The sequence below is a fragment of the Protomyctophum bolini genome (assembly GCF_963924005.1).
Source record: "Protomyctophum bolini genome assembly, chromosome: 5".
Lineage (NCBI taxonomy): Eukaryota > Metazoa > Chordata > Actinopteri > Myctophiformes > Myctophidae > Protomyctophum > Protomyctophum bolini.
Genome location: NC_137866.1, coordinates 28950445 through 28975559, shown reverse-complemented (window position 1 = coordinate 28975559; position 25115 = coordinate 28950445). Strand labels below are relative to the sequence as shown.

Genomic DNA, 25115 nt, shown 5'->3' with positions numbered 1-25115 from the left:
TATACATTGTCCTGACTAAATAAACAAAATAAAGTAAAGTAAAATGCAATTTTTGCCACAGAGGTAGCCCTGAATGAATAACTCTGAATGTTCAAATGTAACCAAATAAAACATCTGAGAATCAGTAGTACTAACCAGTTGGACTCCTAATATGGCATACATAGTGTCGTAGTAAATAATCTGGCATACATAGTGTCGTAGTAAATAATCTGGCATACATAGTGTCGTAGTAAATCAGTGTCATTATGTCATACATAATCTGAAGAAAACCTGGCGAGTGGAGACTTGATATTCAGTAATGGGGTCGACGATCAAAATAAGAACATTAAAATGGTGTGTAAAACAGAAAATCAAACATTCGCCACGGACAAGACCAAGTCTCTGCCACGGACACATGTCGTCTGTGTACGGACATATTGATGACCTTTGCCCCGTCAAGGACCCCCAGGGGTCCCCAGACCCCAGTTTGAAAACCTCCGTCATGTAGCACACGTCATGCCTCCGATAGGCTACACCCAACCTGTGAGAGTATACAGTATTTGGCAGCGAGTTGAGATGTATGTGTGTGTGTGTGTGTGTGTGTGTGTGTGTGTGTGTGTGTGATGATGATAAATGAGATAAAGACAGGTTGAATTAACTTAAATTCCAAACTTTTATTTTCTCAAAACAAACAAACCTTTTTTTTTCTTTCTTTTTTCTTCAAAACCACACAGTACTTTTACAAAATAAATGTATTATTACTCATAATTCAATGGCTAATTATCACAAAAAAGTGCCATTATAAACTTTTTTTCGTTCCTTTTTTTCAAAGTTTTACTCATTTTTTTGGGTAATTTTCTCTTTTTCCTCCTTCAGAAAATCCTGGATGAGTCCTGTAAGAAGAATCAAAGATTTAGCCTTTTCTGTTGCGTGTACTGTACCAGTGTTCATTTCATCGACTACATCTGACTAAAAAATAACAAATAAGCTTGTAGATTGCCTATTTCCGGTGAGTGACAAGCTTCCATGGAAGTTATGCCGACTATAATGGAATCCATTCCAAATGACTGAAATCAGTCGTGGCGACTGAGAACTTTAATCCATCAAACAAAGTTAGAGAATGTGTGTTTGGTAGATAGTTATTTCCCTGTGGTAAAAATGCTTTTAGGGCAATAACCTTTATACGGACGGAAAGCCTGTTTATTTCCCTTACTAGGGAACATTGTTAGGGGTCGTGCCCATGACAAATGTGCCAAACATTCCCTACCCAAACAGCTGTTGCTATTTAATTGGTTTGGTGTCGTTTAGTGAATTGGATGATTGATTTGAAGTCTAAAAAGGTATAACATTAACTGCCAGCAGAGAGTTATAATAAATGAGCTACCAAACACAAATGTCAGAGCCTATTTGTTTTAGCACTGGTAAAAGGCCCTATCTCTCTTTGAAACAGTGCCCGCTTTTTGAGTGCAACCACTCCTATAGACAGCTATGTGTGTGGCTGGGTCTGTCCCTGCCTTCGAGCACGAAAATAGCGTTTGTTCACCACCAAGTGTCACTGTTGCACAGCCTAACACACAGACGGGCTTGTACAGTACAGTACAGCACAGTACAGTACAGTACAGTACAGTACAGTACAGCACAGTACAGTACAGTACAGTACAGTACAGTACAGTACAGTACAGTACAGTACAGTACCACTGGCTTCAGACGGGTCTGATTTTTTCTAAAATGCCAGAAAAATAACCCCTTGAGTTGAAACGTCTCGTTTTTTTTGAAGACAAAAGTAAAAGTCAGTATTGGAAATCCTTTGTTTTGCCTGTAAATCAGTTCTACAATAATAATAATAATAATAATAATAATAATAATGTTGAATAAGATGTTAGCACTAACCTGAAGGGGTTCAATTCTTTACTTCTTAGGAGAGTCATCTTTAGCCTGGTGGGCCTGAAGCACAGCAACCGCTTCCTCCAGCTGGAAGAAAACCATCACATCAGTCACAACCAATATCAAGACTTTTCTCCTCCAGTACAGTTAACACAAAGCGTCATGTATGACATAAAAGGCACTTCTGCTTCTACGTATGCCCGGACGGCGGACGGCTTGGAATAAACTCCCATTACACCTAAAGACAGGCAGCCTCTGTAGATAGTAGGGCATTCACAAAAAAAATCGATGCATCGATTTCATTAACACAAGTCGATTCCGATTAGGAGAAGTCGAAAGTTTAGAAAAAATAAAAAAATCTATTGTTTTCCCCACATCATATTTTTTGCTCTATGTGTGCGTGTGTACAGAATTCAAACTGTAGCATTGATTATTGTCACGGACAGAAGTAATTCTTTCCCTTTGCATACCACACCAGAGCGCACTTGCCTATTAGTTTGCATTGCATTCAGAATGCGCCCTTAATTAAGAATCTAACTGCAGCTGTGTATGTGGCTCTCAGCGGTGTCCCACCATTGACTGGCTGAATTTGAACTGCGCTGTGTCAGAGAAGTAACAGGTAGAAGCACGCAAACTTTATCCCCAAACGATATCCCCCCCACCTCTGTAATGGTAATAAAACGTCTGGGTTTCCGAAGCTACATCCCGTTTCTGGTTTAGCTTTACGCGCGGGAGCGGCGGGACACATTAATCTCTCCGTCTCCGGTCAGAGCGGGTTGTTGTTTATTTAGTAATAAACTAACATGAGAACATTATAGAGTTGTTGGAGGAGGATGAGGAGAAGAAGGTTCACGTCGTGAACGTGGAAAGTAATGCAGATTGTATTCTGATCTGATGATGTGCTCTAGCAGTGATTCTCAGCCATTTTCATTTCAAGGACCCCCAGGTTTGACCTGAATTAGGCTACGATCCCCCATTTAATGGCCTTTATATCTCTGGGACCCCAATGTATATTGTAAAATCAATGTTAATTTAACTCTGAGAGTGTTGGTTCCATTTGTACACTCTGAGTTACAGACCCATAAAGGTCCATTTGGTTCCTAACTATCATTTAGATGGGGACCCCCTAGAACTCCCTCATGGACCCCTGGGGGACCCCACTTTGGGAACCACTGGCTTAAAGCACAACTGAAGAGCTATTTCTTCACACTTGCTTTTAGTTGATTTTTTATTCTCTGTGTTATTATTCATGTCCTCACTGTTTTGCCTTATTAACTGCCAATATTAACTACAAATATAGTTGTACTAGAATGCCGGTCTCTCTCTAGCGCCACCCAAAAAAGAAAAGAGAAAAACACAAGCAGTAGGTATTGCCTAGACCAAGAATGTGTTTTCAGAAAAGTACTGTATGTGTAGAGTAAAGAGGACAGTTGCATGGATGCAATGTATAGTGCGTGTTATTTCCTATGGCATGCATTACCATTTGTGCATGGAGAAATTAGTGCAAACATTAAGAGTGGTTTGGTAGAAGAAGACGAACAGATAAACAGGTCACACCTTTTCAATTAGGGTAGAATAATTATTATTATTATTACATTATGGCCACAGGTGTGAATAGACAATGGCATGCATTGATGATGCCGGTAATACCCTTGAATAAAATGCTCCATCATCATCATCTTGCCTTAGCATGAACACTAGCATTGCGATTCTACAAATGCCTTTTTTCTTTTTTTTATCCCAAGATTTTGTAACCCATTTTTCACCCGTGTCAATTATATAATGTGATCCTGGGCTCTACACACCCTCCGCCAACCTGGGGAGAGCAACGGACTTGAACTCATGCTTCCTTCATGCATGATTGTCCAAGTACAAATTCTAAATACTGACAGTTTTCTGAAAAACCTCATGTTTCTATGTCATAGGTTCTCAAACATTTTCATGTCAAGGACCCCCAAAAAAATATGTAATTGGCCGCTGACTCATTCGCTCTGAAAGAATATATATTCAAAGATTTGCGCCACATTTTTTACGATTATTAAAAGATAGCAGACCTACAAGCTCGTAGCTCGAGCTTGTAGATCTGCTATTAAGTACAACATAATGCTTGAAAAACCAAAAGGGGTTCCCGTCCCAAAATGGGTTAACACATCGTCATCATCACCTTTGCGTGGAGGGACTCTGGAGAATCCAGCATGTGCAGCAGCTCAGAGTTGTCGATCTCCAGCAGCATGCCTGTGATCTTCCCCGCCAGCGCCGGCTGGACGGCCTGGATCAGTGGATACAGACGCTCACCTATCGGACAATAACACAGCGTTATGTTTAGTGGCAGTAGTGTTGTTTTTGGGCAGCAAAATTTCATTTTAGTTTTACTCATTAGTCTCTTCAATAGTTTTCATTTAGTTTCAGTCATTTTCAGCATGCAACCAAGTGTAAAATGACTTATACTGGATCTCTTGTCCACTAGTCCCTTCCGAACATTTTAGTCTAGTTTTAATTTGTTGACGAAATTGTCAGTATATTTTGTCTTAGTTTTAGTCATCATAGCTTAGTTTTCATTTAGTTTCCATTTAGTTTTTGTCAGTGAAAAAAGGTAGCCGACGAACATTTTTCGCCTTAGTTTTAGTCGACAAAATCAACACTTATTAGTGGACAGCCTGGATGAGAGGACACAGGCGCTGACAGCTACATGACAACATTAGCCTTATGTTAGTGAACGGCTTGTATCTTATCCACAGTCACCCCTGATGCTAATAAAGCAATCAATCAATCAATCAATAACAGAACTGAGCGGATCACATTGCTGCAGTGGGGTACTAAAAGAGAAGGATACCACACAGTAGTAGACGGTACACACCCAACAATTGTTTCTGGTCCATGAGTGGAGCGGCAGCCAGCATGGAGGCAGTGAGAGGCTCCTGGCCTCGGATGTGGACCGCTGGTCCTCCCACCATCACCGCCTGGGGAGGATGAACCTTCACACCAAAATTAAAAAAATAAAAAGTCCATTGTGCGTGTATGGGATTTCTTCTCTATCACTAAACACCCGAACACCTGCCTGTAGAAAAAAATCAGGGATGTGGGCAGGGAAACAAACCTACCTTATATGTCACTGAGCATCATGAAGGTACTGAAAGACCCACCCACCTCAGACATCAGCAACATTATGAAAATTGAAAAAATATAATCGTCCGGGGGAAAATCACCCGTGTTTAGTGTTCAAGGGTTAAGACATTGGCATCTTGGTAAGGAATGCCTCTTTTAAACTGTGGTCAAATGTACATGCCACTTCCAAAATGGTCACTTCTCTACTGTCCTCATCAACAACATCTGGTGTATTAGCTGTGACATCTGAAAAGGCACAACTTTCATTATTCTGCATGAACATGGCAGTCGAAACTTGTGCTTATACATTTTGGCAAATGAAACATATGAACTTGTGTCAAAGGGAGTCTACCAATGCGACCTCAAGCCTGGAACGGCTGGTCCGGTGCGTCACAGGAACAAGGACACATGTTGCAGAAGGAGGAGAGGACACTGGCGCAGCACAGACATTTTGAGCCTTGTTAACGTTTCGACTACTATGCGGTCAGAGTCATGACTCTCATATGAACTTATGTCCTTTCCTAGACACAACATAATTGTTGACCTATTAGCCATGTACATTCCCTTATAGCAGCCATTAAGAATATGTGACAGTGTTTCTGTAATTGGAGTGTGGTCATGGTGCAGACAATGCGGAAGAAACGTATTAAGCGTTATTCAAAGTCTGGATTTTCGGTGGTTAGGTGACCACCGAACTACAACATGACGTCACAAGCCGTGGTGAAGAGCAAACCACCTCCACCGCCCCAGCCCTTCTGTTTTTACTCACCACCACCACCCGTTATTTCAGCTCCGGTGGTCACCTCACCACCGGAGTGGTGGTCACCTCACCACCAAAAATCCAGACTATGAATGAGCCTTTAGGATACCACAGAGAAAGATTGAGTCTGCTTGGAAGGACCTGTAATCTGGCTCCGACTGTAAAGGTGACTATATCCCCATAAACCACATAATCTTTGAACATTGTACGAGATCTTGCGATTATCTCAAATAATTGTGATTATACGATTATGTAATAAACTGCAACAGCCATATATGGGGTTATAGTACAGTGTCATGTACCTGCTGTCTGGGCATGGGGGTAGGAACAGTGTCATGTACCTGCTGTCTGGGCATGGGGGTAGGAACAGTGTCATGTACCTGCTGTCTGGGCATGGGGGTAGGAACAGGAATGGTGATGATTTGGGGAGCATTCCTGTGTCCCGGAGGACCAGGGGGTCCCGGGTGTCCAGGAGGTCCGTATATGTACTGGTGCCCTCGGACCACGCCCTGCTTGTCGGCGCGGCTCCCTGCCGTCTGGGTGCCGATGTTATCTGGACCAGAGAGAGAGAGAGAGACATTAGGGCAACTGAACCCTTCACTCAACTTGAGGTAGCAGTGGCTCAGGAGGTAGAGTTGCCGCTTGTAACATTGTATGGACCCAATCACCCTGTTTACACTGGAGATCTGGTTTAAAATAGTAAAAAAATATAAGTTAGAAGAGGATATAAAGATTTTAAAATGGATGGCATTCGATAGTTAATTTAAACCTGCAGGGTATGATAAGGAATTTAAAATATGGAGTAATAGAGGAATGACGGCATGGTGTGTTTTGGAGAAAAATGGGGCATTGGAGAGTTTCACAGATCTGATTTCTTCAGGTATTTGCAACTAAGGGATTATTACACTAAGGAAGTCAAAGGGAGGCCCTCCATAGAAGTGAATGGTATTGTCCAAATCATCAAAAATATATACAAGGGGAAAAAGATTAGAATTATATCAGCAATATATAAAACTCTGATGAGTGGCAGTCATTCAACAGAATACATGATATTGGGATATGAGGTGCCTATGAAGTGTGATGTTTTGTATTTAGGAAACCTGATGGGGGGTCAGATACGAGGAGAGGATAGATATTTGGTAAACATTTTATTGGCGGCAGCAAAGAAAGCTATCACAAGAAAATGGGGACAGATGGAACCTCCAACACAGGAACAATGGGAGGACTTGATTCAGGAGATTCATTTTATGGAGAAACTAACACACAGTCTGAGGCTACAAGAAGAAAAAATGGAGGACAAATGGTATAAATGGACAATATTTAAGGGTATAGGGGAATGAGAGACAACTGTGAATGCCTAGAAAGATGTATGTAACTTTTTAAAACGCAATGTCGATGCCTGTTGTATTTTTTTTTTTCTGTTTTTTTTTTTTTGTACGTCTGTGATGTAATACCGGTATGTATTGTAAGTTTGTTTTTTCTGTCTTGTCTTGTAAAACAATAAAATTTTAAGTAGTGGTTGATGTGCAGGGCCTGGGAGGACTTACTTGTCCTCTGGGTGTAGTGGTTGATGTGTGGGGCCTGGGTGGACTTACTTGTCCTCTGGGTGTAGTGGTTGATGCGTGGGGCCTGGGTGGACTTACTTGTCCTCTGGGTGTAGTGGTTGATGTGTGGGGCCTGGGTGGACTTACTTGTCCTCTGGGTGTAGTGGTTGATGTGTGGGGCCTGGGTAGACTTACTTGTCCTCTGGGTGTAGTGGTTGATGTGTGGGGCCTTGGGTGGTTACTTACTTGTCCTCTGGGTGTAGTGGTTGATGTGCGGGGCCTGGGTGGTTACTTACTTGTCCTCTGGGTGTAGTGGTTGATGTGTGGGGCCTGGGTGGACTTACTTGTCCTCTGGGTGTATTGGTTGATGTGTGGGGCCTGGGTGGACTTACTTGTCCTCTGGGTGTAGTGGTTGATGTGTGGGGCCTGGGTGGACTTACTTGTCCTCTGGGTGTAGTGGTTGATGTGTGGGGCCTGGGTGGTTACTTACTTGTCCTCTGGGTGTAGTGGTTGATGTGCGGGGCCTTGGTGGTTACTTACTTGTCCTCTGGGTGTAGTGGTTGATGCGTGGGGCCTGTGTGGACGCCTGTCGTACCGTGGCGATGGGCGTGGACACGCGGCGGGGGAAAGCGCTGCCCACGTAGTGGCCGGGGTACGGACCTGTGACAACAACAACACCACAACATCAACACAACAACACCACAACAACAACACAACAGGGTATACGGGCTTACGACACCAACAACGACGACGAGAAACGTCAGCACGAAAACAATATAATTAGTGTGGTAGCCCAAAGGGCAACCACACTATAGTTATTGTCACACTTTATTATTCTTCTGGAGTAACCTACTAACTTCCACTGTGATTGACCGAGCGTTAGTAGTAGCTAATTGGCTGTACGTAACCAATCTATGTTTTACAATCGTTTATAAAGCAGAGATGCAAATTGCCTGCATTTTGCGTCCCAAAACGTAGTTTATAGTTATGGGACGCAATACACCAACAACCTCTGCGTCCACAGGACGCAACTTTATCCTGGCTGCACTGAAGACTATGGCACTCTCTCGGTCACACACTGTTCTACGTGGAAATCTAGCACTCTCTCGGTCACACACTGTTCTACGTGGAAATCTAGCACTCTTTCGGTCACACACTGTTCTACGTGGAAATCTAGCACTCTTTCGGTCACACACTGTTCTACGTGGAAATCTAGCACTCTTTCGGTCACACACTGTTCTACGTGGAAATCTAGCACTCTTTCGGTCACACACTATTCTACGTGGAAATCTAGCACTCTTTCGGTCACACACTATTCTACGTGGAAATCTAGCACTCTTTCGGTCACACACTATTCTACATGGAAATCTAGCACTCTTTCGGTCACACACTATTCTATGTGGAAATCTAGCACTCTTTCGGTCACACACTGTTCTACGTGGAAATCTAGCACTCTTTCGGTCACACACTGTTCTACGTCTTTCTGCTACACAACGGTGCACTGAAATCCTCCTCTCCTGGGGGAGGATACACAGTATATGATACTTATTGACACTCTGGGTGCTATGTGAGCAGATACAATCATCAGATGAAACAAATAATCACTTAGCAGAACTGCAAACATGCTCTAGAAAGTGCCAATGTTTCCATCTAGAAACATCGCGCGTTTTATCCAAACCATGGAGAGCTCCGTAGATTAGGAGTTATTCAGCTTTTAGTCAGCCTGTATAATAATGGGATGCGGCTGGGGGCAAAGTTGCGCAACCTGGTCTAGGTTCGCTAAAGAAGGAAAGGCCAAGCCAAAATAATAATGAAAAAAATAGAAATCAGCGATCCGGTTTGATATCCATAATAAAGCTTATCTGACGGATCAATCCGCCAGGAGCGGAAGGTAATTACATTCCTTATGGCGGAGCGTTCCGCTATAAGCAGTAAGTCTGTTAATAATGCTATCAGGCCGATAATTATGTCATAATTCCTGATATCAGGGCGATAACTATCGGGCAGATAATTATCGTGCATCCCCATTTATTTTTCTAATAAAGTTGTCCTTTTCTATGTTCTCTCCGCTAGACCAGACGTAAAGCGTATTTGAGTAAGGGTTAGGCTCTTTCCGGCTCTGGAGCATATGTGCTCAAGGGAGGGCAAAACTTTCCCGAGATTCCATGCGAAGCATGAGCGTGCGACACAGAGCAGTGCATGTTTGGGTCTGTAAGTCCCGGAAAAAGATGTGCTGTGATTGGCCAGTAATCACTTGAGTGGCAGCGTGACGTAACGTGCCTTCCACACTTATTATTCCGCCCCTCCTTCAACACACATCGCTCCAACGAACTGCAGCATCTATTTTTAAATATCTATGGCCCATACATCCAAAGATCCTCTCCGATTGACAGCCCATACACCCAAACAGTAATGTCCTATCTGATTGACAGCCCATACACCCAAACAGTAATGTCCTATCTGATTGACAGCCCATACACCCAAACAGTAATGTCCTATCTGATTGACAGCCCATACACCCAAACAGTAATGTCCTATCTGATTGACAGCCCATACACCCAAACAGTAATGTCCTATCTGATTGACAGCCCATACACCCAAACAGTCTGACTGCATTAAAACGACGTTCAACGACGTTAAACTCACCTTGCCACTTGATTTCCCACTCAATGTATGCATGTGCATGCCCTCTATATAAGAATTACTAATTCTATAGAGATTATTAAATCCCTTCTTGAATCACTTTTATTGTTTGTGATGTTGTTGCACTTTTGTTGATGTTGCACATGCATACTTTTTTGTTGATGTTTTCACTAGAGGGCAGCACGGGACCATAAAATTGGACCCGGTCCGAAGCGGGACCGGCGATATCTGAACCGAACCGCTACGGATCCGAGATCATTCTAATTGGCCACACCGCCCCGGAACCGGCCCGAAAGATTTGGATCCGGTCCGAAACAGAGCCGAGAAGGATTTGACTGTTTGGAACCGGTCCGAGCAAAACGGCGCTGATCCGATCCGATATATATCCGGACCCATAGTGTGTTCTCTGCAATATTATATGCTTTAAAATGACATGAGACTGCTCCCTATGAGCGACGTGCACCCCACCGCCTCTCGAGGAGAGTTGCAAACTTGCATAGGCTAGTCCATTTTAGCGCACCGACATTCTTACCAGAGCTGTTGACAATCACAACAAAACTGTCCCACCGTTTTCCCTCCGAGGTGGAAAGCCTGGTGACGCGAGGTTAGTCCCACATTGCTCGTTGCTTTGCGTTTCACCTCGCTCGCTCAAGGGGGTCGCCATGATTGCATTAATATAGCTAGCAGTGTGTGTGTGTGTGTGTGTGTGGGCTCGGTTCGGCTCTCGGTTCTGGATGGACCCGTGCTGCCCTCTAGTTTTCACCCTGCACAGCACCTCGGTCAATGTGCTTTATGAATAAAGTTTGATTTGACACACACACACACACACACACACACACACACACACACACACACACGCACACGCACACACCTGGGGGTCTGGGTGGCTGTGCGGTGGTCCAGCGGGGTGGGGGGGGGGTGCGGACAGCAGTGTGGTTGTAGAAGGATCGAGTCGGAGGCTGCAACGAGACACACTATTCAGTTACCATGTCTAACCATGTATGTATCAGACAACAGTACTAATAACAGTTACCATGTCTAACCATGTATGTATCAGACAACAGTACTAATAACAGTTACCATGTATGTATCAGACAACAGTACTAATAACAGTTACCATGTATGTATCAGACAACAGTACTAATAACAGTTACCATGTATGTATCAGACAACAGTACTAATAACAGTTACCATGTATGTATCATTCCTGAGCTGGAATCGAACCCTGATCTGCAACTCAGCAGACCACGCAAGCAACAAGCCACGCCAAGTGAGCTAGCTCCATTGGAGGAGCAATCTACGGCCGGGTCTTTTGCAGGGTCGTTACGATAACGACCCATTAATTGTTCATCCCAAAAAGGCATGTCACAATGAGATGACATACCCTGGGCTCACGTTACCTGAGGCACGGTGGACATGAAGTAGCCTCCCTGCTGGTACCCTTCCATCATGGGCCCCGGGCCGGGGATGGCGCGCACCGTGGCCAGCCTCTGCATGTACTTGTTGGTGAGGATGGCCTTGCGTTCCTCCTTCCTCTGGGCCAGCGCCACGTACAGCGGCTTGGTGGCCACGATGCGCCCGTTCATCTCCGTCACGGCCTTGGTGGCCTCCTCCGGCGACGAGAAACACACGAAGCCGAAGCCCTTGCTGTGGCCGGCGTCCGTCATGACCTGTTAGACAGAGAGAGAGAGACCGGGACGCAGTGAGAGAGAGACACTGGGACACAGTGAGAGAGACACACACACACCGGGAGTGCGGGACGCAGTGAGAGAGAGACACACCGGGACGCAGTGAGAGAGAGAGAGAGAGAGACACACCGGGACGCAGAGAGAGAGAGACACACCGGGACGCAGTGAGAGAGAGAGAGAGACACACCGGGACGCAGAGAGAGAGAGAGAGACACACACCGGGACGCAGTGAGAGAGAGAGACACACACCGGGACGCAGTGAGAGAGAGAGACACACCGGGACGCAGTGAGAGAGAGACACACACTGGGACGCAGTAAGAGAGAGAGACACACACCGGGACGCAGTGAGAGAGAGACACACACCGGGACGCAGTGAGAGAGAGAGACACACACCGGGACGCAGTGAGAGAGAGACACACACCGGGACGCAGTGAGAGAGAGAGAGACACACCGGACGCAGTGAGAGAGAGACACACACCGGGACGCAGTGAGAGAGAGACACACCGGGACGCAGTGAGAGAGAGACACACACCGGGACGCAGTGAGAGAGAGACACACACCGGGACGCAGTGAGAGAGAGACACACACCGGGACGCAGTGAGAGAGAGAGACACACACCGGGACGCAGTGTGAGAGAGAGAGAGACACACACCGGGACGCAGTGTGAGAGAGAGAGAGACACACACCGGGACGCAGTGTGTGAGAGAGAGACACACACCGGGACGCAGTAAGAGAGAGAGAGACCGGAACGCAGTAAGAGAGAGAGAGACCGGAACGCAGTGAGAGAGAGAGAGAGACACACACCGGGACGCAGTGAGTGAGAGAGAGAGAGAGAGAGAGAGAGAAAAAGAGAGAGAGCGAGAGCGAGAGACCGGGACGCAGTGAGAGAGAGACACACACCGGGACGTAGTGAGAGAGAGAGGGACACCGGGACGCAGTGAGAGAGAGACACAGATGCAGATGTTTAACAATAATTTTACTCTCTCAAAAGTTCAAGATCTAGAAGGGTCCATTTGGTTACCAACTCTCCGCCATTTAGCTGGGGACCACCTGGAACGCCCACAAGGACCACTGGTTGAGAACGACTGCACTAGCATAAAGAGCTACTAATGTACCTTGGCACTGGTGATGGTCCCGTAAGGAGCAAACTCGTTGCGCAGTCTCTCGTCGTCTATGCCGTCATCCAGGTTCTTCACATACAAATTCACTCCCTGGCATTGACACAGAAGACATGACGACATGAATTCACTCCCTGGCATTGACACAGAAGACATGACGACATGAATTCACTCCCTGGCATCGACACAGAAGACATGACGACATGAATTCACTCCCTGGCATCGACACAGAAGACATGAATTCACTCCCTGGCATCGACACAGAAGACATGAATTCACTCCCTGGCATCGACACAGAAGACATGACGACATGAATTCACTCCCTGGCATCGACACAGAAGACATGAATTCACTCCCTGGCATCGACACAGAAGACATGACGACATGAATTCACTCCCTGGCATCGACACAGAAGACATGAATTCACTCCCTGGCATCGACACAGAAGACATGACAACATGAATTCACTCCCTGGCATCGACACAGAAGACATGACATGAATTCACTCCCTGGCATCGACACAGAAGCAGCAAGACATGAATTCACTTCCTGGCATCAACACAGAAGACATGACAACATGAATTCACTCCCTGGCATCGACACAGAAGCAGGAAGACATGAATTCACTCCCTGGCATTGACACAGAAGACATGACAACATGAATTCACTCCCTGGCATCGACACAGAAGACATGACATGAATTCACTCCCTGGCATCGACACAGAAGCAGCAAGACATGAATTCACTTCCTGGCATCAACACAGAAGACATGACAACATGAATTCACACCCTGGCATCGACACAGAAGATATGACAACATGAATTCAAGCAGCAAGACATGATGACATGAAGGCAATAAAAAGAAAACGTGTTAATTTAACTGAGAGCGTGTGTAACACCTGGGAGTTGGCTTTCCGCGGTGGAGACCCGGGTTCGATTCCCGGGTCTCCACCGCGGAAAGCCAACTTCTTAACCACTAAGCCAAAGGGATATCCTTGAGACGTACACAGAACTGCCTCGCCCCCTAGTTATGTGTCTAGGACTAGGGAGAGGGCACATATGGGGCTAGGCTGTGCGCAACAACAAGAGGGGGACTCGTTAGCTTCGCGTTAGCTGGTTAGCTCACTACAGCACAAGCCTGCAGTCCGGTGTGCTTGTGAATGAAACATGTGGAAGCTAACGTTATACTCCTAAAGTCTAGCCCCCATATGGAACCTCTCTGTAATTCTCCAATCTGTTAATACATCTTTCTTCAAAAGGGGCTGTTGACGTTCGACAATCTGAGAAACTAGGAGTTCAAAGACACACCAACAAACTCGTCTTGGGGCGCGTTCGGAAATACCGCACCGGAGCACACTGGCCTATTAGTTTGCATTGCACAGTGCGCTCAGTGCGCTATTTCCGAACGTGCCTTAGTGTGTGTGTGTGTGTGTGTGTGTGTGTTTGTGTGTGTGTGTGTGTGTGTGAGAGAGTATTCATATATGCCTATGATTTGGCGGTGTCACTTCACCGTCAGTGACAATTCAAGGACTTTTAAGACTTTTATAATACCTCAAAGGCTCTAAAAGAAAAAATACCATTACTGCATCAAAAGTAATCAGCAAACCATGCTATAAAAAACTGGTTGGCCAGATTATTAAATGATAAAGAAAGAGGCAACAATTGTGAAAATAGCCGACCTACAAGTTCACAACGAGCTTGTAGATTGGCTATTTTCACAATATTTATCTGTGGAACCATTCTGTTGCTTGTCTGGGTGGGGGGTCCCCAGTTCAAATATGATTACTTTGTGGGGGTCATAGCCTGAAAATGTTGAGATCTATGGAAGCATAACGCTGCCACAATTCAAATGAAATGGAAAATATGAAAAGTCAATTGAAATAAGAGAAATGCTTTTTCATTTTCAGGTCATTAACGCATTTGTTGAGACAAAAAGAAATCTAAAATGCAATAGCATTTACATGAAATCTACAGATGTGCTCATTCTATGACACAATTCAAATTATAAATAAAATATCATTTGAATTTCAATTTTCAAAAAATGCTAGCAAATTAGTGGGCAATATTGAAATATGAAAATGCAATTTTGAATATTCAAATGAAATAAGATAAATGCTTTTTAACCTTCAGATAATGAACGCATTTAAGTGAAAATATAATGCAATAGCATTTACATTTCATCTCCAGGTGTGGTCATTCTATGACAGAATGAAAAAGCAAATAACATAGCATTTACATTTTCAAATTGGCGTGTGTACTATTTGAAAATGATAATGCAATGCTATTTGCTTTTTCATTTGGTCATAGAATGAGCACACCTAGAGATGAAGCAAAAGCAAATCACATTGCATTTTCCTTTCCTTTGCATTTCCTTTACACATGCCAATTTGAAAATGAAAATGCAATGTGATTTGCATTTGCTTCCACAAGGAGTGTATGTCATTTTATTTTTATCTATGTCATTTTATCTACACCAAACAAGTGACCTGCAAGCTCACAACACATCACACTGCAACACATTATGAACTTAAAGATCTTATATTCTTCTGAATGTCATAACTGTGTTATTCACATGGAATACACCATGTAATTCCCTTTGACCCCATGGGGTCATTGGGGGAGTCACCAAGCTAGATGTGACTGTAATGCCCCTGACCAATGAGTAGTGGTCATTGGTCAGGTCATTGGTCAATGAGTAGTGGTCATGGAGGGAACCCCTTAACTTAGGCGTTTCGCCAATAGCGTCCAGGAGGGATTACCCTCCAATACGCCTCAACCCCGGTGCTGGCATTGCCTATAAGGGGAGGGTAATAATTTACGATTCTCTGTAAATAACTCGAACAGCGATGAGTCGGCTCTAGCGGCCATCGCGAAGTCATAGGCCTAAAAACCTTGAAATAAATACTCCCTACTCCTTTCCGAACATATAAAAGTTTAAAAATAATAATTATAATAATTATACTTGCGGCCAGTGAGGCTTGTTTTGTTGTTGTTGTTTATGCTTTGGGAATATTATTTTATTGTTTCTATATTGCACTTATTTTAATAATTTTACTTTTTTGTCTAATTGTTATGTTCGGAATAAAGTTTTTCATTCATTCATTCAAGGATTCAAACCCGAGGCACTGGGATTGGAAGGCTAATGCTTAACAGCGTTAAGCAAAACTAAGACGAAAAATGTTCGTCGACTACCTTTCACTGACTTTCACAAAAACAACACTGGCTGGATTCACTGTACCTGGTAGCGCTGGATTCACTGTACCTGGTAGCCCTGGATTCACTGTACCTGGTAGCCCTGGATTCACTGTACCTGGTAGCCCTGGATTCACTGTACCTGGTAGCCCTGGATTCACTGTACCTGGTAGCGCTGGATTCACTGTACCTGGTAGCCCTGGATTCACTGTACCTGGTAGCCCTGGATTCACTGTACCTGGTAGCCCTGGATTCACTGTACCTGGTAGCCCTGGATTCACTGTACCTGGTAGCGCTGGATTCACTGTACCTGGTAGCGCTGGATTCACTGTACCTGGTAGCGCTGGATTCGGTCCTGTTTGATCTGGTCAAACTTGCGCTTCAGCTCTCCCTGCCGTTCCATCCTCTTCTGAGCTCGCCCGGCGTAGAGGACCTTACCGTTCAGCTCTTTGCCGTTCATCTCCTCCACGGCCTAAAGAATTAAAAACACATTTATATGACCTTGAAAAAGGAAAAGTTTTTTGTAAAAAAGGAGGCACCTCTTTGTTTACATTGTGTTTCTTTAGAAATTAGAAAGTCCATAGACATCGCTGTTCAAAGTGCTTTAAACAAACATTAACATAAACATAAACATTAGCAGCCATATACTTGGCTGCTAATGCCAGACGCCAACACCTTTCTCCATCACAATTCAACTGTACTGCTCCGCTGACAATGTTTGGAAAAGAGAAATTGGGTGACTCTGTACCCAAACGTTAATACAAAAATAAAACCACACTTGTGTGCGCTCTTATCATCATACATCACATTCCATGCTCAACCAATCAAATCATCACAAATGTCATTCCGGCCAATCACGTTTGGCGTCTTCACTTTTCTGCACTCACTATTATCTACAATGTTTGTGTTTACACAAACCCGGAAAGCTGGGCATAGGCCCCTCAAAAATAATTATTGCACTGTTTGGCTTAATATTGTATATACATTTATTTTATGTTATGTTATAAAATATTGGAAGTCAATTGGTGGTTCCATCGTATTTGTTTCTGGAACCGTGTAGTCTGCTGTGCAACTACTACCAGTGGTTCTCAAACGTACAAATGAAACCAAATTTGGTTCCATTTGTACCCTCTCAAGAGAGTACAAATGTAAGGGTCCATTTGGAACTCTCCCTATAGGAATCGTTAAAGGGAACCGGAGCGTTACGAGAGAATCGTTAAGGAACCGGCATCGTTGAAACCCTAAAAAGGTTCCCAATCCTCCTTTATAACTCGTCGCGTGCGTCCTCCTCCTCCTCCTCCCGTCCTCCGCTCTCCAGGAAGCGCACAAAGCCCTCCAGAGTCCTCTCCCCGTTGTAGTCGAAGACCTTCCCTCCATCTCCCGCCGGGAACAACTTGAGTGTGGGGAAGCTGTGGACGTGGACGTGCTCCGCGGCGTTGACCGTCACGTCCATCTTGGCCACCAGCACGTCCTGCCGGTCCTTGTACCGTTCCCCGAGTTGCTCCCAGACAGGCGCCAGCTCCTTGCAGTAGCCGCACCACGGCGCGTACATCTTCACGAAGACGCTCTTGGCCGGGTCCAGGGCGACCTCCTTGAAGTTCTTGCCCACCAGCACCCGGACGGGATTCTTGTCCCAGTCTTCGGGAACCTCCTGGCTCTTGAAGTGGGGCTTGAGCTTGCCCTCGACGTAGAGCGTGCAGAAGCGGACAATGCTCTCGGTGGTGATGATGGTCTCGTCGTCGTCAGGCTTGAATTGGGTGACCTTGGCCTCGACCTCCAGGTTGAGGAGACGCAGGGTGGGGCAGCGCTCCTTCTCGAGGCCCATGAACTCCATGATGTGCTGGTTGGCCTCCACGTCCACATCCATGAGCACGAACAGGATCCTGCCCCGGAAGACCTCCGCCGCCTTCCTGAAGGCGGCCACTTTGTCCTGGAAGTCCGGAGCGGCGCCGGACGCGAACAGGACGACGTGGTCCTTGAACTCTCTCAGGGCTTTGGGGGGGTCGTCGTTCAGCGTCACCACCAGAGGAAACCGGTTGGCCTTGACGAAGGCCAGGAGGTTGGCCGTGGAGGAGAGCTCTCCTCCGCCGTCGAAGGCGCTGCGGCCCTCGTCGAACTTCTTGAAGAGGACAACGCCGTCCTCAGTCATCTGGAACCTCGAGTACAGAGTGTCCTCGGACGTCATCCCGAACATGACGTCGTCGTCTGCGGCCTCCGCTGCCTCGGCGAAGGCAATGGCGCGGTCGGACCGGGCGTCCCTGAAGAAGCCGACGACCGCCACCTCGTTGTCGGCGATCATGCGCTCCGCTTGCACGACCTCCGTTAGAGCAGCGACGCTCCCGCCCGAGCGTCTCCGGATCCACTCGAGGATGTCCTCGGCCCGCCTTCCGTACGAGTACACTCTGGGCGAGCTCTTCTTTCCTCCTCCCCGGAACAGTTTGATGGTTGGGTATCCCTCCACGCCGTGCTCCTTGGCCAGCTCAGTCTCCGTTGAGGCGTCCACCTTGCCCAGGCGGAAGCCTGAGCGCTCCACCTTCAGCAGGCCGGCCGCCCGGGCGTACTCGGGCGCCAGGGCTTTGCAGTGACCGCACCACGGGGCGTAGAACTCCACCAGGAGGTTGGGGTGGGCTCTCAGTGCCTCGTCAAAGTTGCTCTTCTTCAGCACCAGGACGCCCTCTTCCTCCGCGATCAGGGCCGACCGACCGCCCGTCACGATCAGCGCACAGAGGAAGAACAACTTCAGAAACATAGCTACCGATGAGAAGGGTTTCCGAAAGACAGATTGAGAGAAACCGGATTTTTTCTACCGCTGCTGTTAACTGAACTACAGAAAGTAACCTGGGCACTTTACTGTGTCGATTCTAAATCTGTGTTAACTAAACATGTTTATATTTATACCCCAAACTGTTCAAAGTTGGCACGTCACTGCTGAGCTCCAATTGGACAGAGAGTGTGACGTCATGGTTGCTATAGTATGATAGGAGTTTGAACCATACGGGCCAGATCGAAAAAGCACACTTTCCTGGCCTTCTGGGAACGATTCTCAGTACGGCCACAGGCGACAAAAACAGTTCCGGCTTGGCTGGGCAAAAAAAAGAAAGAAAAAGAAAATAAATAACACTGCAGCAAACGTCAAATAAAAAGCTAACCCTGTGAGTAGGCAAAGTATATGAAGCCCAGCAAGTCCAGATGAGAAGACATTAAAGAATGAAAGGACACCAAACAGATTTGCCGAAAATAGCAGATCTACAAGATCAAAGACTGCTGCTATTTTGCCATTATTCCACCCAGAATGGAATGTTGCTACTGCTGGCGTAGTGATACTGAAAGAAAGTTGCTCTATATGTAGAAATACAAATCAAGAATACAAATTACAAAAATCTGAGATGATGGAATGATGATGGTCATGGAAGGGGAACCTTCATGGCCAAAGATAATCAACTTCAAAATCTCCAAGAAATTGGTCAAAATGACCTCTCAGTCATGCGAGTGTTTTAAGACTGATGCATGTGGTGGCAGTCTTTTCCTTGGTATTTGACGTGTAGGGCTGCAGCACCCTGGATGCTTTGAGAGACTTCGGATAGTGTCATGTTATCATAGCCTTTACCTTCTGAGCATCCTCATGGCTGTAGTAGTTGACGAAACCGAATCCTCGCGATCGCCCCCTCTCGTCTTTCATCACTCTCACGCTCATAGTTCTGCCTGGGACGTTTAGAGCACAGAGTACAGAAACTTAGTACAGTACAGAATCGCTCATAGCGCGGCACCGAGTGCCGCGATACGAGCTTGTAGGTTTGCTATTATTTTTTAATCGTGAAAATGTAGTGCAGATCTTTGAATATATATTATTTTACAACTAATGTTTTAAGTTCATAATTTCAGATGGGAGTCTGTGGCCAAATACATTCTGGGGGTCCTTGACATGAAAAAAGTTGAGCACCACTGACATAGAAACAGGTTTTTCAGAAAACTGTCAGGATTTAGAAGGTATTTGTAGAATCATCCTCAGGTCTAAATGGGTTAATGTGCAACATTGTTTTCTCACTCAACAGTAAACAGACAATATACATGAATATATATGGGCATCTGCACATTTCTAAACTGACAATTCCGACAAGAACAACCAGCGAGGAACAGGGAAGCACGGGCGGAGCCAATGCGCCCCATAGACCAGTGTTTCCCAACCTTTTTTGTCCCAGGGCACACTTTTCATAGCCTAAAAATCTCAGGGCACACCTAGATATACGGTGTATAGGCCTATCCCCACACACACACACACACACACACACACACACACACACACACACACACACACACACACACACACACACACACACACACACACACACACACACACACACACACACACACACACACACACACACACACACACACACACACACACACACACACACACACACACACACACACACACACACACACACACACACACACACACACACACACACACACACACACACACACACACACACACACACACACACACACACACACACACACACACACACACACACACACACACACACACACACACACACACACACACACACACACACACACACACACACACACACACACACACGTTGCGTCCATTGCACCATTCAGTTCAGTTCATTTTTTTTAAATAATGTTGGGACCCCCCAAAATAATTTCGGGTCCATGTTTGACAATGTTTTAGTGTTAGTCTACTAAATATCACAAGATTTTAGTCGACTAAATCTACAGTTGATTTAGTGGAACAAAATGTATTTTGGTGGGCCTTGATGCCGTCGTAACCACTTGCTGAAAATAGACGATAAAGTCACGATATACAAACCCACAAGCTTGTAGATCCGCTATTTTCAGCATGCAACCAATTGTAAAATGACTTATACTGGATCTCTTGTCCACTAATCCCTTCCTAACATTTTAGTCTAGTTTTTATTTGTTGACAAAATTGTCGGTATATTTAGTCTTAGTCATCATAGCTTAGTTTTTATTTAATTTCCATTTAGTTTGTCAGTGGAAAAAGGTAGTCGACGAACATTTTTTGTCTTAGTATTAGTCGACGAAAACACTGATTTCCACGTGCAGCTATGTATAAATATAGACAGTGAAAGAGTGGTCCGTGGGGTCCTACCGAACTTGGAGAAGACCTCCATGAGCTGCTCGTCGGTGTAGTCTTCAGCAAAGTTCTTGATGTAGACGTTGGTGAACTTCATGGCTTTGGCCCCGAACTCCACCGCTCGCTCCTTGCGGGACTTGAAGTGCCCGACGAAGCTGGAAAAATGGAAGCCACCGTTGAGAGAAGAAAAGAAATATGACGAAAACAAAAAGGGACATTTAAGTACAAACTTAGTTTTTTTCAGTTCCAAATGATTCTGTGATGAAATGTGTCAGATATGCGCATGCAGGAAAAATGCTATTAAAAATTAAATTACGATGATCCGCCAATCATTACAAAAATTTAGAAAAACGACAAAAGTGACAGATGACACAATATTCTACACAAGGAGTTGAATAAACTTAAATAGATAAAGATTCTGGCAAGGCTGCTTCCGTTTCAGCGTGTCTCATCTCATCATAGTCATGCCAGTTCACAAGTCACAGATTACTGACCTACTCCGGGAGTGGGACAACTGACATGTTTCACCCAGGTCAGTGGCTTTTGGGCTGGCAATGCCAGAGTCCAACTCACCACTTGTTTCTAGGCTGAGCAAGAAGTAGACACACAGAAGGTTATCTGCAAAGAGTCTCACTGGTGGCTTGTTTGTGCTACAAATAGGCTGAATGAACAGTCATATAAAGTAGGCATGCAACGATATCATATATCGATATAGACTGACAATTTGCATAGATTTAATAAAAACCCTGTATCGTGATTCAAGGATTTGAGATTTTGTTAAAAGGTTATTTGCTTGCTAGTTATTGAAAAGAGTATTGTTATAAAACAGGATTTGAGATTTGTGGAAGAGAAATTATATAATAAAAAAAAGGTTTCCAATCCTGTCATTTGCTACTGTATTGAAAACAAACAGTATTGTAAAAGAAAAAAGAAAATACTGGATGTGTGAGAGAAATAATAATAAAAATATCATATTGTGAATGTAATATTGTGATTGGAATCGTATCGGTGAGTTGAATAAATCGTTACATGCCTAGTCATAAGCAGGGGTCATCAATATGTCCATACACGAACAAATTTATATTTAATTTTTTCACACACCATTATAATGTTATTTGTATTGATCAATTACTGAATGTCAAGTCTCCAGGTTTTTTTCAGAACATGTATGACACCGATTTAGTTTTAAACTATGGCACATTGGGAGTCCAACTAGTACTATAGCGGCTCTCAAATGTTTTACTTGCAACTCGGAGAGTGTCCAAATGGAACCAAATGGACCATGGATATGGTTCCTTTTGGTTTCATTTGTACACACACAGTTACAGAGACCTAACTTGTGGTCATTCAGGGCTAGCTCCGATGTCCGTGGCATCATCAAGACAGTTGTAGAGTCTGGTCTCAGTCCTAAACGGATTAATCAAACTTTTAACTCACACTTTGCGATCGTTTAGCAGCATCCCGTTCATGGTCTCGATGGCGCGGTTCGCAGCCTCCTGCGTCTCAAAGTGAACGAAGCCGTAGCCTTTCGAGCCCTTCTCGTCACAAACGACCTGGACAGAGGAATGGTTTTCACTCAGCAGCAGTCATTTCAAAAATAGTAAATAGTAGTCTAAACTTGGTCCCCTCCATCTTTCCCTCTACACCAAATCTCTTCAACGAAAATAGCCAATCTGTCATTTTCAGCCAATGTTTGGCTATTTTCACTGAATGTTTATCTATTATGACATGCCCAGAGTTATTTTTTTTTACCTATACCTGAACACATACGGCAAAACGAGTGTCTCTCGGTATAGAGCGTCGCAGTCCCGCCCCCTACCAGGGACCAGGAAATGATTCCCCGTTCATTTTCCTCAGACATTTCAAAAAGTATTTATTTAAAGTCAAAGACCTTTTAAGCCTCGTACAAAGCCAACTCGAGTTGTGACAAATCATGACAACAAACATTTTTTTTCAGGCCGAACAAATAATTAGAAAGAAGAAAACGGCAGGTTACAACACTTTTGTTGTTTTTCTTCTTTGTAATTATTTGTTCGGCCCAAAATGTTGTGTTTGTTGTCATGATTTGTCACAAGTCCAGTTGGCTTTGTCCGGCGTAAACGTCTTTAAATAAATACTTTTTGAAAAGCCTATGGAGAAAATGAACCGGGAATTCACTTCTGGGTCTCACCTCGTCATGAAAGGGGGCGGGACTGCGACGCTCTATAGGTAGGTAGGGATGGATGGATGGATGGATGAATAGATAGATGGATAGATGGATAGATAAAAAAAAGTACTGTAGTATACAGATGAAACAAGGCAGAAGTAAAAAGCAAGGTGCATCAAGAAACAATAATAATATATAGTAATAAGAGAGAGACTGTTGACGGGCCGACGGCTCACGAAATGTGCACAACAGAAGTGATACAGATATGATGAGAGCTTAGTTTTCAATGCATTTTAGGGAGTTTTGCCGCCCGCCCGCATATATTCTTCCTGCTCACCCTTAGTGGGCCAGGCTAGAACCCCCATCTGCTTAGCACATCTCTGGACTTTTGGGCACAGTTGACCGTTTGTACCTTGCAGGACAGAATGTTCCCGAAGGCTGAGAAGGTGTCGTACAGGGCCTTGTTGTCGATGGACTCGTCCATGTTCTTGATGAAGATGTTGCCCACACCAGACTTCCTGAGGCCGGGGTCACGCTGGGACCACATGATGCGGATGGGGCGCCCCTTGATGACCTCATAGTTCATGGTGTCCAGGGCACACTCCGCTGGGACATTTAGAAGATTCATACATTAAAAATATTGGGCGATTGTAATCAAATAGCAGGTTAACCCATTTCGGGGCGGGAACCCCTTTTGGTGTTTTAAGTATTCTGTGCTACTTTAAGCTATTGAAAAATAGCAGATCTACAAGCTCATAGCACGGCACTGAGTGCCGCGCCACAAGCTTGTAGGTCTGCTATCTTTGAAAAATCGTGAAAATGTGGCATGATTTAGAAGACATTTCTAGAATCGAGCTCAGGTCTAAATGGGTTAAAGAACCACTGGTTTAGGGTCACAGAATGGAGTTTAGGTCCCGACAGACCTTTGCTGCGCGTCACTCCCCATCTCTCTCCTCCCATTTCCAGTGTTGTTTTCGTCGACTAAAGCTATGACGAAAAATGTTCGTCGACTACCTTTTTGCACTGACAAAAACGACACAAAACCTAAATAAAAACTAAGCCGTGATGACTAAAACTATGACTAAATATACTGACAATTTCGTGTTAGGAAAATGTTAGGAAGGGACTAGTGGACAAGACATCCAGTATAAGTCATTTTACACTCGGTTGCATGCTGAAAATTGCTGATCTACAAGCTCACAACGCATCACAGCGATGTAAAATCAGCCATTACGACGACATCAAGGCCGGCCAAAATACATTTTAGTCGATTAAATCAACTGTAGATTTAGTCGACTAAAATCGCATGAAATGAAGTCCGCTAAAACATTCCTGGTGACTAAAACTAAATGAAGTTTCAGTCCAAAGACTGACTAAACTAAAATAGAAATTTGCTGCCAAAAACAACACTGATGTCCAGTCAACTTACTGTAAAACTATCCAAAGGCAGAAAAAGCCCCAAAAGATTTTAAAAAAAGGGCTACGTTACCATCGGCTGGTTGCTGGAAGTTTATGTAGGCGTATCCGAGGGATCTGCGGGTGATGAGGTCTCGGCACACGCGGATGGACATGATGGGTCCGGCGGGGATGAACTTCTGATAGAGCATGGCCTCAGTGACGTCTGCATGCAGGTCTCCCACATACAGAGAGGCCAGAGGGTACGCCTGTCCACTGCTGTTCATCTTGGCTCACAGCTGGGGGGGGGGGGGCAAGATGCTCTTAAACAGTGGTTCCCAAACTTTTTACGGCTCTAGCAGTGATTCTCAAACAGTTTAATTTCAAGGACCCCCAGTTTGACATGCATTAGTTTACGGACCCCCATTTAATGGCATTTCAATCTCATTCTGGCTACTAGACTATTTAGAGTAGACTCGTAGGTTTTATCGATTGTTGGACAGACAACTCTGAGTGCCTGTAACAGTGAACACTGA

General features: G+C 44.8%; 1 protein-coding gene and 1 pseudogene across 2 annotated transcripts; both read right to left on the bottom strand.

Moving 5' to 3' along the window:
* Positions 1-1887: 1887 nt before the first annotated feature.
* Positions 1888-24866, bottom strand: LOC308315042 (embryonic polyadenylate-binding protein-like; annotated as a pseudogene). Its single transcript has 15 exons — positions 24674-24866; positions 23597-23790; positions 22476-22591; positions 21537-21625; positions 21054-21193; positions 19521-19615; positions 16248-16385; positions 12719-12814; positions 11316-11585; positions 10787-10874; positions 7813-7932; positions 6109-6281; positions 4721-4838; positions 4028-4158; positions 1888-1950 (listed from the first exon to the last, which is right to left on the bottom strand). The product of its transcript is annotated as an embryonic polyadenylate-binding protein-like (transcript).
* On the bottom strand, positions 17178-18662 carry LOC308315963 (protein disulfide-isomerase-like; the record flags this gene model as incomplete). The annotated part of the gene is made up of 1 exon (XM_080764240.1): positions 17178-18662. One exon carries the CDS (start codon positions 18660-18662, stop codon positions 17178-17180), a length of 1485 nt encoding a protein of 494 aa, XP_080620366.1.
* Positions 24867-25115: the final 249 nt, after the last annotated feature.